Source organism: Gambusia affinis, linkage group LG07 (assembly GCF_019740435.1).
Source record: "Gambusia affinis linkage group LG07, SWU_Gaff_1.0, whole genome shotgun sequence".
NCBI classification, from domain to species: domain Eukaryota; kingdom Metazoa; phylum Chordata; class Actinopteri; order Cyprinodontiformes; family Poeciliidae; genus Gambusia; species Gambusia affinis.
The window spans coordinates 11853128-11869950 of NC_057874.1; the positions used below are offsets into that span (position 1 = coordinate 11853128).

At 36.7% G+C, this 16823-nt stretch overlaps 1 protein-coding gene across 2 annotated transcripts; it reads right to left on the reverse strand.

The window, feature by feature from the left end:
- Nucleotides 1-646: 646 nt before the first annotated feature.
- LOC122834694 (ras-related protein rab7) lies at nucleotides 647-11847 on the reverse strand. Of its 2 annotated transcripts, none has more exons than XM_044123369.1 (6): nucleotides 11451-11847; nucleotides 6175-6234; nucleotides 4276-4402; nucleotides 3921-4139; nucleotides 2190-2318; nucleotides 647-2072 (listed from the first exon to the last, which is right to left on the reverse strand). In XM_044123369.1, exons 2-6 carry the CDS (start codon nucleotides 6225-6227, stop codon nucleotides 1977-1979), a joined length of 624 nt encoding a protein of 207 aa, XP_043979304.1. In that variant the 5' UTR covers nucleotides 6228-6234; nucleotides 11451-11847; the 3' UTR covers nucleotides 647-1976. The 2 variants fall into 2 exon arrangements, with proteins under 2 accessions (XP_043979304.1, XP_043979305.1); XM_044123370.1 differs by lacking the exon at nucleotides 11451-11847 and adding an exon at nucleotides 11248-11339.
- Nucleotides 11848-16823: the final 4976 nt, after the last annotated feature.

Genomic DNA, 16823 nt, shown 5'->3' on the forward strand with positions numbered 1-16823 from the left:
CCATTTATTGTAAATCTAAAAAACTACTTTATTTATATTTTAAGTATTCAGTTAATCAAATAAAATGCAGCGTAGTGATGGGAGTGAAAAACAAAAACATGTTATTCTGTTGTATACGTTCATTCTATGCAATTAGCCACATTCAATGACATTACAGACTTTCTTCACAGCATTTAGCTTCTTGCTATGACAGAAACTACGAAGCCGTCCACTGATTACCAACATTCTTTTTGCATTTACTTTATCTAGAAAGATTAAACTTTAAGTATTGGTACAAAGATCCAGGCTAGCATAAAGTTAACTTAGTTTCAGGCTATTGTGCACAGAAGGATTCTACATGAAATCAAAAATGTTACTAGCAGCCGTACGCGTCCTCTTCATGACTGTTGTATACGTGTCTTCAGTCAGAAGTTTCTTTTGAATTGCTGTAATACAGACCACTACAGGAGATTCTTCCTGCCCACAGCATCTACAGCAGCTCTTTGAAGACTACATAATATAAGCTGCATTTAATTTCTCTCTGGAAATAAGTATTTAATTTGATTTTAATTATTTAAAGCGTCTAGTCCTATTTTTAATTACTGAAATTAACGTTTTCACAATATTCACCATAAGATGCACCTGCAAGACATGAAACACCAACCTCTTCATATATTCAAGAGTTTTATTATTTGACGTTCAAATTTTCTTTTACATCATTGGCATTGCTGTAATGTTTTCTGTAAGGAAAAAAAAAAGTAATACCAGGGAAAATTGTTGAATATTTTCTTTAAATGGAAAGAAGAAACATTTCAGTTCTATACCATCTATACACCGTAATACACAATCCGTTAAAAATATTAAGTACTTAGCCAACCTGAGCTACAAGCAGATAGATAGAACAGCAATAGTGAAAGACGGGACAGGAGACGGGTGTATGCAGTGTTGGTGATGCATGTGGTCACCCTTTACCATTGAAAGGTGTCTGAAAGATGAGGAGGACATAACATACAGCAGTAATAGTAGCAGTACAAGTAATGTTACATAAAAGGCAAACTTTATATATCAAGGTTTTAACTTGTTACACTGTGACTCCCTAATCAGCTTTTACTTGACACAGTAACATATATTCAGCAGTGTGAGGCAGTTAGAAACCCTTATCCTGAAGTGAAAAGGCAATACAATCACCAGATTGTTCAGAAGATTCTCAGGAGCTATTCGAAGGAGGGAGGAGGTATAAATTTAGAGTTTACCAAAAGGCATGTGATAAGAGATGTTGCCCAAAAAAAAAAAAAAAAAAAAAAACAATAACAAAAAAATCAGTCATCCCTCCATAACACTTAAAGGCAAAAAGAAAAGTGCAAAACCACAAATGTTTAAGATCAGCTTTTAAATTAACCGCCAATTACAACAATTATTTTTTTTTTTTAGTTCTGCTAGTTTATTTCATGAGAAAGGCGCAAAAGAAAACAAGTAGAAAGCAGAGAATGATATTTGGGATGCTGCATCTTGGGAAAAGCCAACATCATTTCACAACAGAGCTCGCTTTGAGAGCCCTGGAGTCCGTCCAGATTTCCTAATTGCACTCTGAAAAATGGCTCCACGACCTCACCCTCTCAGAGTGAGTCAGGGGCAAAACCTGACAAACATGGCAAAATACAGGAGTTCACTCACTACTGAGTCATGGGTGTGAGGTCACGAAGGGTGCGTTTCTTCTCTCATGTGATTTTTACTGCGCTGGATTTGTCATCGTTTTATAGGTGAGGGGGGAACTAGTGTATTAATTTATGTACTAAGTGGGGAAAGAGGTTTGGGGGCGAGGGGACGTACATCCATGTGAGGGGTGGTGGTGTCAATGGAATGAGCGGTGTGTGAGGAAGACCAATAAGGGAACTGGTTTTTTTTTGTTTGTTTGTTTGTTTTTTTCCCCTGGGAAAGAGGTTGATGACATGTAACAGGGTGATGACAAGATGAGAGAAGATGGTCCAGTTTGTCCCTCAGCAGCTGCAGCTCTCTGCAGAAGGTTTAGCTCTGTCGTTCCTATCCAGCTTTATGGGCTCTGGGAATTCATTATACAACTCCACCTCTGTCTCCTGAGAAGCATACAGGGGGGAAAAGAAAAAAAAAAACAAGTTAGAAACTATTCTCTGTTAATTAATAGTAGAAATGTACACTGAGATGTTAAGTTTCTGTTTTCTTGTTCAACTCGCCTGTTTGAGAGCGTTGCGTGCGATAGTCTGGAATGCTTGTTCTACGTTTATGGCTTCTTTGGCGCTGGTCTCAAAGTACGGGATGTTGTTCTTGCTCTGACACCAGGCCTGAGCCCTTTTAGTGGTCACCTGAACACAAAGGGAAAAAAAAAAAAAAAACACACATCCATCAACAATGATAAGGAAAGTTTCAATGCTAGAATCGTCTGACTTGTTATTTTTAAAGAATATAATTCACTAAAAAGCAAGTTTGTACCGAGTAGTGGACAGTGATTAAAAGCTGCCAGTTCTCAGTGATCAGGAGGCTGTGATTTTTTTTTTTATTTGTTATTAACTGAAAACTACCTTTAATAGTCTGTAAACCAATAGACAGGGTATAATGTGATTCACACTATATTGCAGTAAGACAAAAATCAAAATGATTAGGGACATTAACATTGATGCATGAACACGAATGTTCTTCTAATTTTTATTTTTTGATGGATTGCAAACAGCAATATGAATTTCATTTCCTTTAATTGATTTTTTTTTTAAAAAAAAAGAGAAATATAAAATGTTTACAGAAACAGGACGGATACATCGTAACATATACACACAGCACGTTTTATTTTTTCTATGAAAAACTGGGTCGATATCAATACACGGTATTAATGGAGCTTTTAAGGCCAACGTTACATGGAAACTTCAGTATTCCCTCGACCTTTGAAAAATATCGACCACACCGCTGACTTCACCACTGCTTCAGCTGAACTACCCACAATCCTGTTCTGCATCACTATCACATGACTGAACACACAAACCACATGACCAACCGCCTCAGCACCCCATCCAGAAACAAACGGCAAAACCCGCCATTTTTAAAACACACTTGGGATTATTTTGACCAAAACTATATGTGAAATTCATGCTGCCCATCACAGGGAGCATTCTGGCCAAATGTTTAGGTAATCCCAACAAAAACTAGACTCAGACTGTTCTGCCAAACTTAAAGACTGCTTCGTAACATAAAGGTCAAAAACAACATTCAGATAAATTGGACTGCAGCGACACAGGAGGGAGAGGAGGGAAATAAAACTGGTGGCTCTGCTGAGGAGAACAGAACAACAGGATGTTCTACAATCTAACCAGGTATCACCAATTTTTAACTTACTTGTTAGCAACTTCTTTTTGGATACATGCAAATAATTTAGTCTTGAATCCTAAAATACACTGAAAACCAGATCAGAGCTGCTGACGTGAGAGCAAACAAAGGAAGTTCTTCCTGCCTCAGTGTCTGGATGCACTTCACCTGTTCCCAGTTCAAATGCAAACTGCAAGCATTTCATTTCAGATTCCTAAAATATGTTTCATTTCAGTTTGGATTTTGTTTGCTATTGAGCGTATTAAACAAATTCAATAGCAGACTTTTACGACGTATATTGATGCAATATCCTCAGGTCTGGGGAAAAATCAGAAAGGTTTAATTATTTGTGTACTGTCACCACTTGCTCTTTTACAGCTATCTCCCCTGAGGAATTACAATCATGTCTTCATAAGTCAAATTACACACTGATATACCATTAGGGTTTTATGGTTGCCCTGAAGAATCACAACAGAACGTAGACGGCGAGTCATAAACATAAGAATGCACACATGCAGACGGAAGATTTGCAACCCATTTCCTGCACTGCAGTCCTTCAGAGTGGGCATTAGACACAGTCTCTGTTTCAGGAAGGTGGAACCGATAACAACCTGTCTGTTCTCCAGGTCAATCTTGTTGCCTAGCACCACGAAAGGGAAGTTCTCGGGGTCTCGGGGGCTGGCCTGGATTAGAAACTCATCCCTCCAGCTGTCGAGCGTCTTGAAGGTGTTGGGTGCAGTCACGTCAAAAACCAGCACGCAGCAGTCTGCCCCGCGGTAGAACGCAACACCCAAAGACTGAAACCTCTCCTGGCCAGCTGTGTCCCAGATCTGACAAAAAAAGAAAAAAAAAAAGAAAGAAAAAAAAAACAGAATAAATCAACTCAAACAACGCCATCTGACTTTGGATTTTTCCCAATACTCCAATGCCACTTGATGAAAATGAGTCATCAAGCTGGGAATGTACCTGCATCGTAACAAGTCGGTCGTCCACCATTACCTCCTTGGTGAGGAAATCTGCTCCTATTGTTGCTTTGTACTGGTTACTAAACTTTTTGTTCACGTACTGGTTCATTAGGGAGGTCTTTCCAACTCTGAGGGGAAAGCAAAACAAAAAAAAAAAAACATGAGAGCTACCGTGTTCAAAACAGGCATGGGAACAAATTAATTAGAAGCACCTAGCAAACAAATATAAAACAAAGATTTATTTCCTTAAGTTACACTCAATAAGGCAAAAGCATGCTGTCATATTTGTACAGTAAAATCTGATTCTCAGTAAAAAAAAAAAATAATAATAATAATATGAGATAAACAACTTATACAATATTTTAAACAGATTTTAGTTTGTGCAATGCTGGAAACTTCTGTCAAGCATTAAGACTTGAAGGAGACTTTTCTCAGAATGTTAAAAAAGACTATTACATTTATGAGCATTTAAAAATAATGAACTACAGCACCACAGAAAAGGGGTGCGGGAGAAAAAATCTGCATGATCGATTATTTCATGCAAATTCATCACAATTAGAGTTAAACTTTACTAGAGACATTTTATTGAATAGCAGAAGTGCGTATTTGATAGAGTACTGATTCCTAAATTGGACTGAAATATCATCAGTCAGTAATAAAATTTACTGACTGATAAAATATTCAGTCAGTTTGCATCGACCACAGAGCTAAGATGCACACATCCAAGTAATTTTATTTTTTTAAATAGTAATATTAAGCTAATATTAACATTCATTTTACCATGAGAACCATTTTAACATCTTTGGTGCTGAAGGAAATTGAAGATATAAAACAAAGTTTATGCAAAACAATCAAACTGCAACTAAGTGCGAGTGAACAAAAATCCACTCACTATTAAATCTAAAGCAATGACGTGTCATGAGTATTTTATTCTTGCTTTATATAAAACCAACAGCTCTAGTAAACTCCATGTAACTGTGCTTCCAATTATGAAATATCCTATTAAAATTTTGCTTAATAAAAAAAAAAAATCTACTTTAAGCTCATCTCCACCAACTGCATGTCTGAATAAACAGAGCTAAATAATACAGACAGCAGGTGGCAGTAGAAGAAAAGTAATAAAGTAACAAAATGGCTGCATAAAAGAAAAAAAACAACTTTGAAGAAACAAGCAAATAAAGCCAGTCATTTTGAAAGTGAAATAAAAAGTAAACTGCATGAATAGCTCCAGTTCATTTTCAGTGAAAAAGGATGAACGCTGCTGTAAAAACAATTACAAATTCAGCTGCCCAAAATGTATGAACTTGTCTTGGTGATTGCTGAAACGGGGGAAACGAAGCAAATAAACTTCAGTTTTATGTTTGTTAGGATCTTAAAATGTTCACTTTTTTCTTTTAAAGTGAAAGCTGGAACTGCGTTACGTCAAAAAGCAGCAATTTTTCTAGCTAAGTTAACTTGCTTCCTCTTGTCATTTACTTTAAACTGATAACTAAACATGAATCCTAAAAAAAAAAAAAAGAGTTTCAGTTCTGGTAGAAAATGGAACTGAAATCACTAACGAAAGTGTTGATTCATGGTCACGGCAAACACAGGAAATTTCTAAACGACAGCAGCGGCCATGTTCCAACAGCTCCACAGATTAAAAGTCAAGATTTTTAAGTTATGGGTAAAACCCTAAAATCTTTAGACAGAGCAGAAGTGGTAATCTGCCTGGATACAGATTATGACTACTGCCGACGCCAATGAGGAAGTAGCACTGAGCATTCGCTTCAACCAGAAAAGCTACCAGAAAGAAGAAAAAAAAAAAAAAAAGATTAACTATATTTAGTGGTGACCTGTGTGGTCCTTCACACTGCTGAATTTGGCATGAAGAAGAACAATAGACCATCTTGTGACTCACCCAGAATCTCCCAGGATGATGACTTTAAGGAGCACTTTCTTCCTAGACGTCATTGTTCAGCTGCAGGAAGGAAAAAAAAATAAATAAAACTGTTGAAAGTCTCTCCCTATGTCCCTGCTAACCTGTTCATTTTAGATCAAAAAAACAACCAGCTTCATGACGACATAAAAAAAACAACTTGACAGTTAACTAAACGATCACTGGCCTATTGAGAAACAGTAACGTAGAAATCTGAGCTCAGTTTTTAACGCTCCTGCGGCAGTAAAGTTTGAATGCGACTTATTCCAGTCATGTGCTGCCTAAGCTGCCGAGCAAATCACGAGGCGCACATCCCTCTCTTTTTATTTCTCTCTCTCTCTCTCTCTGTCTTACACACGCAGACAGCAGGAAGTTGTTGCACAGAGTCAACCCTTGCAGATATTACCGGCACAGAGATAATAACCTGATAGAGAACATATTTCCAGGACCCAAGCAAACATCAGAAATACCTCAGGAGGACGATCTGAACTGCTTTCACAAAATACATGGTTGGTCTCACCTGACAGCTCAGATTTTGTCTAAGGACGAGGAACCGAAAGAAAACTGCAAGCGTTTTCAATAAAGTGATTGTCCCAATTTATTGAACCTTAACTCTAACGAACCATAATCAATGTAACTTGGGGTTAAAAGTATCAGAAACAGGCTGTCGTTGAGAATCCATGAGTGACTGCAAGAAACGAGTAAATTGCACAAGACAAGATGGGTCGATCAAATTGTGGGTTTAGCCCAGTATTTAATTGAATTAGATAGGTAGCCCTCGCAGAATAGGATACGCAATACAAAGTATATTATGAACAGGAAATTCAGCACTATTATTCTTTGGTGTTTTATCAAGGCTAATAAAATGAATCCCTGAATTGCACAACCAATAAGTGAAGTAGATATTCTCAAAGCATTTATCAAACGCTCTAAAACTAGAGATGTACTCAATCTCTGAATGTTCCCTGTAAGAGGAGGACAAATAATACAAAACAAGGGGGGAAAAAAATACTATTTTCAGTTTCCAAATACATTTATGTTTTTTTAAAAGTTTCATAAAAACAACAGGTAAAGGCCTGGGACATGTGTTTTGATGGTGGATCTTCAAAGCTACCACCAATGCACAGTGAAATACATTTAGTCTCCAAGGATTATCTTAAACATTTCCCTCCACAAACAGGAGAGAGACTATAGAAGCAACGGTTCAATAAAAGTCTGCTCTATATCTGCTCAGACGTTTGTGAAATTTGGTTTAAGTAAAGAATCGCTGCATTCCTTGAGTAAAGAAAAAAAACAAACAAAAAAAAAAAACACAAGGTGGCAACTACTGCACACTATAATATCTAGCAGTGTTTTACCAGTCATTTATGTCCCAGATACATAAGTGCTTTTCATATCTTATCCAGACACGTTTTAAATAGTTAAACACTCATTATTCTCAGTTTGATAACCGTCAAACTGAGAAACTGAGTCTGTCATTAGTACTCAGGGTAATAAATGTCTGCTTTGCTTTTTTTTTTTTTTCCAAGCCAGTGAAACACAACAACAGACTGTACAACAATTTCACAGAAAAGTTTACCACTTCCCATCAGCACCGGGTCAACTTACATCCTGGCATGAGGACAATAAAACGGTCCCAACTGTTAGTCTTTTGTGTTTACTTCAATTCTAGACCAAGAAGTTTTGTTTGAAAGAAAACAATAGTAATAATAATTTTTTTTAAAAAGACAAAACACTTGAGCTGTAGCCCTCAAGAGCAGCAAAGTAAACTTGTGTTGCACATGAAGAGAACAAGCATGGCTCTCCAGTGACAACATTCCTGTGAAGCGTGCCAGGAGCTGGAACAACAGCAAGCACCTGAAGACGTGTTCAGACCACAGTCACATGATTACTGAACAAAGCAAGATCAGGTATCACCGAAGCACAGCTGAGAGAAAGGAGATGCGTTTCTAAACGGAAGAAAGTCGGCTTGACAAAGAGTTTTGACATGGAAACATCAAAGTGGCGACATATTTTACTGCTTTACTGAGCTGTAACAACAGGTTTCCTACTTATGGTGGGAATTAATGCTTAAAAATAGTGATGGGTAAAGGAGGCGTCATGAAGCCTTTCGACCCTTAGCAAAACTGTATTGATACTGTGTCACTGAATACTGACACCTGCTGGACATTAAAAATCCCTACAGGCAACGTAGCTGACAGACTGATTTGATGACCTAGTTGTACAATAATATTTTAGTTGTTGGTTTTTATAGTATATTGTAGATTGTTTTAGGTCATATCTTCAGTTAGATTCAAAATATATTTGATATTTTTTAGATACAGTCAATAAATAATGAGAACATGTACCATAAAGTGAAAATTTAAGTGAACGAGTTTGGAATGAGGATGCTTGTGGACTGGGTTTTTTTTTCCCCCACAAATTTTCATTCGAAAAAATAAGTTTTCCCAACATTTTGAAATGTAGTCTGTTACGCCTTTTTGACACAACTTCTCCTGCTGTAGAGGAAATGAAGTAAACAATACATTTCTATGAAATAATTTATAAAAAGCAGCTGAGTAATTTGTAGAATGGCTGTACACCTGAGTTTATCCGAGGTGTATCTGGGACTTCATTCTGATGCCTGGCACTATAATGCCTCAACATTGAGGAGGTGGGTTTATCTAAATAAGACAGTTCTGCCAAACATATGCAACACTGGACCTGCAGAACATAATATGAAAGTAAACTAAGAGTCAATTTCAGCTGAATTTGGATTCAGATAGATCAAGTAGAAGATGGAAAGAACCGGATGAAACAACAACGAAGTGATAACCAATACCTTATTTTCTGATGTAAGATCAAAATGGTCCCAAACTACGAAACCTTTCGTTTGCCTTGAGGCTCAATAGTTGATGCTGTACCGTAAAAGATCAAGAATTATTTTTGGCATCCCACTGACAGATTCGCTTCCTAATGAACACAATTTAGCGCGCCAGTGTCATTTCAAAACAGTTCCTGTATCGGTCACGTGACTTCCTGAAAGCAATGCGCGCACCGACACGGGGTTTTGTCTAAGGGTTTGACGCATGCGCCGACACATCTGTGTTGCCGGACCCATCTGTGCTGCCGGACCCATCACTACTAAAAAAAGATTTTCACAATACATTTTGTCTTTACAAGTTTTTTTTATTTCCCAACTAAATATTCTGGTCAATTATTACCCTTTCTTTGTAGGCTGAGGTAACGATAAAAAGTGTTTCATTGCACCAAAACTGTACAATATTACATAATTGCTCTTGAATCCAAATTGGGAAATGTGTTGAAAAATGTGACTCAATGAACTTAAGCAGAGTTATTCCTTCCCGACTGCATATCTGAGACGAGAGCAGCTAAAATCTACTCACTGTGACATGGATTAAGAATGCACACAAGCTGGATTAAATATAGAAGGCAAAATGTTTCTTGGTGCTCAGTTTGTCTCAGAGTCGGATCATTTTTAAGGGTTCAGGTAAGTTTTCATAACTTGAAAAAGCAAACTAATAAAGAACAGAGATCAATTTTTAGCAAAAGAGCTAAACAGAAACAACCTGTTGTAACAAATTCAGTATTTTCTAGATTTGCAGAGAAACGAATAAATTTGAAAGTAGTTCATAATTGTTTTTTAAGGCACAACATACAGCATCAGACACTGAAGTGTTAAACTTGTGGACTGAATAAACAAAGTGGAGCGATAACCAAAATTCAAGCCATTCCAAGACAACAGGCTGGTATGTTGAGTCATTCACTGGTATTGAGTAAACTAAGAAGTTGATTACGTTCTGGGAATGTTTGCCAATGACAGCAGTCAATCATTAAAAACACATCACGAGGCAAGAAGACAGGCCATCCCATACAGGTTAAATTTAGATTTTTAGAAAATCAAACAGACTAAACAAAAAGGTACCGTCTAATAACTGGTTTGGAAATTTAAAAACTAAACTTTTACAATTATTTCATAAACACCTGAAGGTTTTTTTTTTCTTTGCATTACTGATTGATAAAATACTTCCATTCATCTCCCTAAAAGTCAAACAAACCAGTCATGTATCAAAATGCCCACATCCTTTTCCAACATTCATGCTGTGTTTCTCTGTTATCCTCTGATTAATCTGACCTGCTAACGGGCTGAAATTCAATGAAATGCAAATGGACAATGAAGTTGACATCAACAACTTTAGTTACAAACCCAAACACCATTTAGGTATTTCGGTGCCAAGATGGGGACATCCAACTGACTTGATGTTGGCATGTTAATATCGCTGTTGCTTGAGCCTAAAAATCTCTGACATTCTTTGTATCAAAAAGGCATAACGTTTATCAAAAACTTAAATATCTCATGGGAGTAGCTAAATAATATTTCTAATATTCTGTGACATTGGGTAAAAATAAATTTAAAACAACTTGAAATGTAAAAGTGAGGGACATAAATTACCTAAAATCTTAGGTCTTCTATTATGTTTTAATAAATCAAAATAAATGTCAGATATTTTTTAAAAATGTCAAAATTCTTGCGTTGGAAAATGGAAGTGGTACAGAGCAGAAGAGTTGTTCAGTTGTACCAACTAGGTAGCACACATAACGATCGCTAAACAACAAATAAAGATGTTGTTATTTAAAAGTACACTTGATTTAATACAGACTTCCTCATAAGTCCCAAATCTTTCAACCAAACTGTTTAAATTAAGATTAAAGTACCTGATCTGTTCCGCAAACTCAGTGACTCATGCTAAACAAAAAGTACTTGTCACAGAACACTGGCAAGTTTCCACTGCCTGGCAACACAAAAACAAAAATATGAAAAAGATGCTTCACGCAGCCAGATGTCAGGTGATGTGTCAAACCTAGACCCCTGTTAGCATAAAGCTTACTGTAGCATAAGGTTCAAAACCAGCCCAACATTTGGAAATGGGTGGTGACCAACCCTCCATCTCTCGGCACATACATGGCATTTTAAATATCGTTATGTAAGCAAAGAAATAACCGTCGAACATATGATAAAGCTTCTTTTCACGATATTCCCTTAGCTCGGCTCACCGGTTCTCCTTCCTCTTTGGAATCGACCCAGACTGAGCCAAAGGCCGGCCTTGTTGTTTTTTTTTTTCTACATCAACCAGCTTCTCAAAAAAAAAAAAAAAAAAAAACACTGCACCACCATTAACGGTTTCAACATCAGGGTAGTCCGGCCACCAAGCAGACATTTAAACACATGAAACGAACTGTTGGCGTTTAAAACTCACCTTAAAGTTGCGAACACTCCTTAGAGTCAACTTCTGGAACGTTTCGGAGCCGGGTAGCGAGCTAACTAGCTGTTATTGTTCAAGACAGCTAACCGAATTAGGCGTTGCGTTAGCCAGCTAGCTCTCCGGAGCTCGACTGGTCGACCAGCGATAATTAGGGAACGACTCGGCTCAAACTGCCCAAAAAATGTGCTATCCTTGGCGTAAACACCAAAAACTAAAACCGATCGTAAATTGACGAAAGAAACACAGAAATAAATAGTTTTAAATTTAGCACTTTGCCAGAGAGCTAGCTTTCTTGTCTCCCAATCAGCTAACTACCCAGGACCCCAGCCTATGATCTGGCTTCTCCTTTCACTTCCTTCTCCACAACCACGTATCATGTGACGTCAGACGCAGACAACCATGTCACAAGAAACGATCATTTAAAACTTAAAAATATACATTTGAACAGTAAATAAATTGTTGGTCTTTCACAATTTGATGTAAAACGTATTGATGTGAAAGAAAGTTTATTTAATAAAATAGAGTAGAAATTTGTGTTAAAAATTGCAAAATATGTAGAGTCCAGCGGAGGCAGAAATAATTTTACAAAATAAAGCTCGTTCTGTTAATTCAAGCATCCATGAACAATGCATCTTTTAGCTTTCTAACTTATTCCTATAACACAGGATGCACTCAAATTAACACCTTTATGTATGAAGGAGGACGCTTTTTTGACATCTACTATACGGTGTTGATTAGTAAATTGTTTTCAAGTGAGCAATCAAAAATTTACATGCCTTGTATTTTTATTGAAAAAATATTGGGTTTTTAATGCAGAAAAGAGGTGTTAGGCATAAACAGACAGTCGACATATGGCTCAACGCAGTCTGTCACTTCAACAATTTCTTTCAGGCCATTGTACAGGTAACAAAAAACAGCATTTCCATGACGAAAGAATCGAGATTTTTTTTTTTAAATAACACGCTGACCTTAAAAGTGAGTGCAAACACAAATGTTTTCCATTATAAAATACCATGTAAGCATGGACAGAAACGGGAGAATCAAACCAATGTGGATTCACCTTTGGTTCTAGTGTCACTGTCACAAGAAAAATAGAATAAGCAGTTGTGGGAACGGAGATATACTGATGAACTAAGAATAATAAAGTGATAAAACAAAGTTACTCTCGACCTTTTAAAGCTTGGTCCATCTTAGATCTTTTTCTCAGAAAATTTCTTAAAACTTTTTTAAGAAAATAACAAAAGCTTATTTTTTTTAAGAAAAATGTTTTCTGAAAAACTTTTTTTAAAGAAAACAACAATGTGTCATTATACACAGCTCTCTCCAGAAGAGGTGTGTATAACTCTTCTTTTGTATATAACAATGTGAGTTTCAGATGAAAAAACAAATGTTGCCTATAATATTTAGAAAATATGGAACACTAGGAAGTTTTTCACTTAGTTTTTTTTCCACCAACAAATTTTACAGTTCAGTCCTCATCATAATCCTCATCATAATCCCCATCATCTTTTTTATGTAGCTTGAATTGTCATACATGATCATGTTGATGACTATTCAAAGTATTTTCTTTCTCTCTCTTCTTCCACTACACTTCTTTTTTATATCTATGATATACATAGCTAGTCAATACACCTTAAGGATTATGGTTTTAGAATAACTACTTTTGTGGAAAAAAATATATATATATTTTGAAATGGCATTTAATGATAATTATTAAGTAAACAAAAGTTTGTGGCTGAATTGTGGCTGGTATGACATTGATTACTTTATAAAAATATCAGAATACTGTTCAGTGACAAAGCACCTTAAATACCTGCAGTACCAAATATGATACACACATTTTAACACAATTTAAATGTAATATAACAAACACATTTCTAATTAATTGTGCATTATTTCCAAACATAAAATATTCATTTAAAACAGTGAATAACAATTTATATATTATTTTTACTGTAAGTTGTCTAAAATTGTCAAAGACTTTCCTAGAAAATGTGTATGACCAATCTCATGCAAGAAGACATTTTGAAAAGAGCAAAAAGCTGTTTCTCTGCCTGCAGTGCAGTGATAATCCAGTAGGTGGCAAAATGCAAATCTCAAATTATGTATAATAGGTTGTTTGGGTAAGTATTGGTCATGGTGTAAAAAAAAAAAAAGGAGACCACAGAATCCTATGTATCATATATGACACATCCGGTGCATAAAAAAAAAATACATTAATAATAAGAATTTAGATTTTGCATACACATTGGTCTTTGTTCCTCATCTGAAGGTAACCAATGGAAACTGAATCACAATCACATGACTAGTCCTGTTTCACTTTGTGTGCATGGTCTACACATGCTGAAGCTGCAAGCTGAGCTTCATCTGATTGTAGGCGCAGCAGCAAACAGCACAACATGCAGTCAAGTCAGGACATATCTGAGTCTTGCAGTGACATATCTGTAAATGTGTGATAATAATAACAGACAAAGGGCTTCAAACTAGTTTCTTTGTTTCCTCAGAAATCCAGCATGCTTCTTAAGAACTGCTTTCAAAACAAATGGCTTTGCAATAACTTTTTCTATCTTACTGGGATTTGTAAGATCCAGGTGAGAAGAAGTGTTTAGAAACCTCGCATAATAACTGTCCTTACGTATCAAAATGAAATTAACACGAGATAAGGTTGCCTAGTGTAACTTTATTGACTCAACAGACAGCATAATTGTTGTCAGATACACATACTATAAATACTTTAACCAAATCTGGTGCAGTTTACTTATGTGTCTGTGTTTTTAACAGCTGAACACTTGCTGGAAATCCACTCTCATCTTCGAATGAACTGAAGGAGCTAAGATCTCCAGCCTTTAGTTTAACACCTGCTGCTTTTCTATCCTCCATATCATGCAGATTTGGTTTCAGGGTTTTATATAAGCTGATATGTTATGTCCATTCTTACAGTTGATAAACACAAAAAGGGCAAATCTTTCAAAGTCAAATAGGCTCTACATCAGTCCACAATTAGGATTTGAATAAATTACGTTGACATGTACAGTTTTGACAAAGCGATGCTGCTAAAAGCATCCTGCTCTTATTTCTGTTAAATCATAATTCCTATAGATCAATTTAATAACTTTGACGCTGAATTAAATTTGTCTGTCTTTATCTTTAGTGTCTGATCTAGTTATTTAAAAGTGGCAAGATCAAACTTGTCGAAATCACTGGTCTAACCCTAATTATATTAGAAGTATTACACTTCTGTGTGAGAGTGACAATGGTAGGAGTTTGTCCTGTAACCAGTGGGTTGCTGGTTTGAACCACCGATCCATCTGTCTTAGTTGATGTGTCCGTAGGCAAAACACTTCGCCTGCCTAACCTGCGGATGTTGGTCAAAGGGTCAGTCGCGCCGGTACATGGCACTCTTGCTTCAGTCAGACTGCCCCAGACTATTCAGTAAACAGAGTGTAATGTGAAGCATTTTGGAGATAAAGTACAGACCATTTTCAATGTTTACCATATGTTGGTGATATTCTGCTTAATTCAGTTGTTTTATTCGTTGCAGTGATTTATCAGCATGACAAACACAAGAGGGAAATAACATTCGCCACTAGAGGCCAGTCTTGACTTGTTTTTGGACGGTTTTGGACTCGCTATGTCATCTAATCAATGTGGAAATTTAAATTACACACCAACACGTTCACTTTCCTCTTTTGGCTGAATTTTCCAATGGCCATAATCATACTCCATGTCTTACAATGGTTATAGATTAAAGCTCATTTATGTGTTTAAAATGGTCTAGTCGAAGTTAAGACTTGAAAACTGATGCTCACAAACTAAATAAAATCTGACTGGGTTTTAGCTGTCATTGATTCGAAGTGTGGTTCTACAAACTATTAACATAGGGTATGAATACACATTAGTACAATATTTTAGTTGTAAAAACTTTTGCACACCACGTGTTTTTGATTGTTGACAAATTGTGAAAAATTTCATGGGTGATAAGTACTTTTGTGAGGTATTGTGGTTCTCTCAGTGTTTCTCAAATTATTGCAAATTATCTCACTTTTCTCGACAGAAAAAATGGTATTAAAAATGTGATGAATAATTTCATAGAAGATGAGATGTGAACAAGTTTGGACTTTTTAAATTAAACTATAAATGTGAGTAGAGTACTTACATAGAGTTAAGGGGAGTGCAAAGCTCTATATAAATTGTGTGATGGATAAAAGAGGAGAAAAATATAATAAATAGAAAATATAGTTGTAAGATGCCCAAAAGCCTTACTAAGATGAGGTTTTCTGTCTTATCACAAGATTACGTGGCACCTAGCTGGACTCTGTTTCCTAACCAGGTGACTTCTGAGAGTGATTGACTACTGCAGGGAATTTAAAGTTAGGGAAAGTGAATTCAAATACACATCCAACATGGACAGATCCCCAATCCTTCAAAGAGATGTGCAGAACAAACACAATCACCATTCACAAACTAACCTAACAGTTACATTTTGGGACTTTGAGAGGAAGCCGGCGTACCTGAAAAACAACCTTCTGGGAGAACATGCAAACTCCTTAGAATTTGGGTTGCAATTCAAACCCAGGACCTTCTTGCTGCAGCCCAACAACACTAACAATTAAGCCATAATCTGGAACTCATCACACTCCCACATGCCAATTCGGAGTGTTTTAAACCCAAAGTTTTCTTTTACTTTGTAACAAATATCATATCTGGATAATTAGCTTTTATTAGTTACCATTTTAACATTGTGATTCAGTTTACGTGTTCAGTGATCCATAAGGTTGAGTCCTGTCAGTGTTCATTATTCACGTCTGAATGCACCGCCACATGTTTATCTTCCTTATTACTGGGAGTGTGTCTCTGCAGATGGGATAACTCTGCTGTTTGGAGAAGGATTCCTGTCTTCTTTACCTATTCAATGTTGGGTCTTTATGGCTTCTTTGGAATTCAGTTTGCAAACACAAGCGCTGCGGCACAAAGGCTACGAGACTTAGGAAGTTGTTCACAGGACGGAAGCAGCTAAGTTGCTAAAGCAACTCCATGATGACCAGGGTGAAAAGTAGGAGATGTTAGCTCACACATGCTACATGAAACATGTGGAAAATATGTTCACGGTCATGATCATTAATAGTTTAAGACAAATTGGTGCAAATATATGCATAAACATGCATCGCTGTGTGTGGCAAAGTGGGAGTGTAAGTTGGGGAGATGAAGAGATGGCGTGTGCGTGTGCGTGTGTGTGTGTGTGTGTGTGTATTTGTGTGTGTTGGGGGTGGGTGCATTGGTCCGTGTCAGACAGCAAAGTGTGCTGCATTTATCTAGGAATCCGAGCCAAAGTAGCCTCACAAACACAGACAGGGCAGGACTAAGAGG

Excerpts from the sequence above, each read along its gene's own strand:
- LOC122834694 (XM_044123369.1), bottom strand. The coding sequence starts at position 6,227 with ATGACGTCTAGGAAGAAAGTGCTCCTTAAAGTCATCATCCTGGGAGAT. Across the intron at positions 2,319-3,920 it reads TTGACCTGGAGAACAGACAG|GTGACCACTAAAAGGGCTCA; the intron begins GTTGTTATCGGT and ends CTTTGTGTTCAG. Across the intron at positions 2,073-2,189 it reads CACGCAACGCTCTCAAACAG|GAGACAGAGGTGGAGTTGTA; the intron begins GCGAGTTGAACA and ends TATGCTTCTCAG.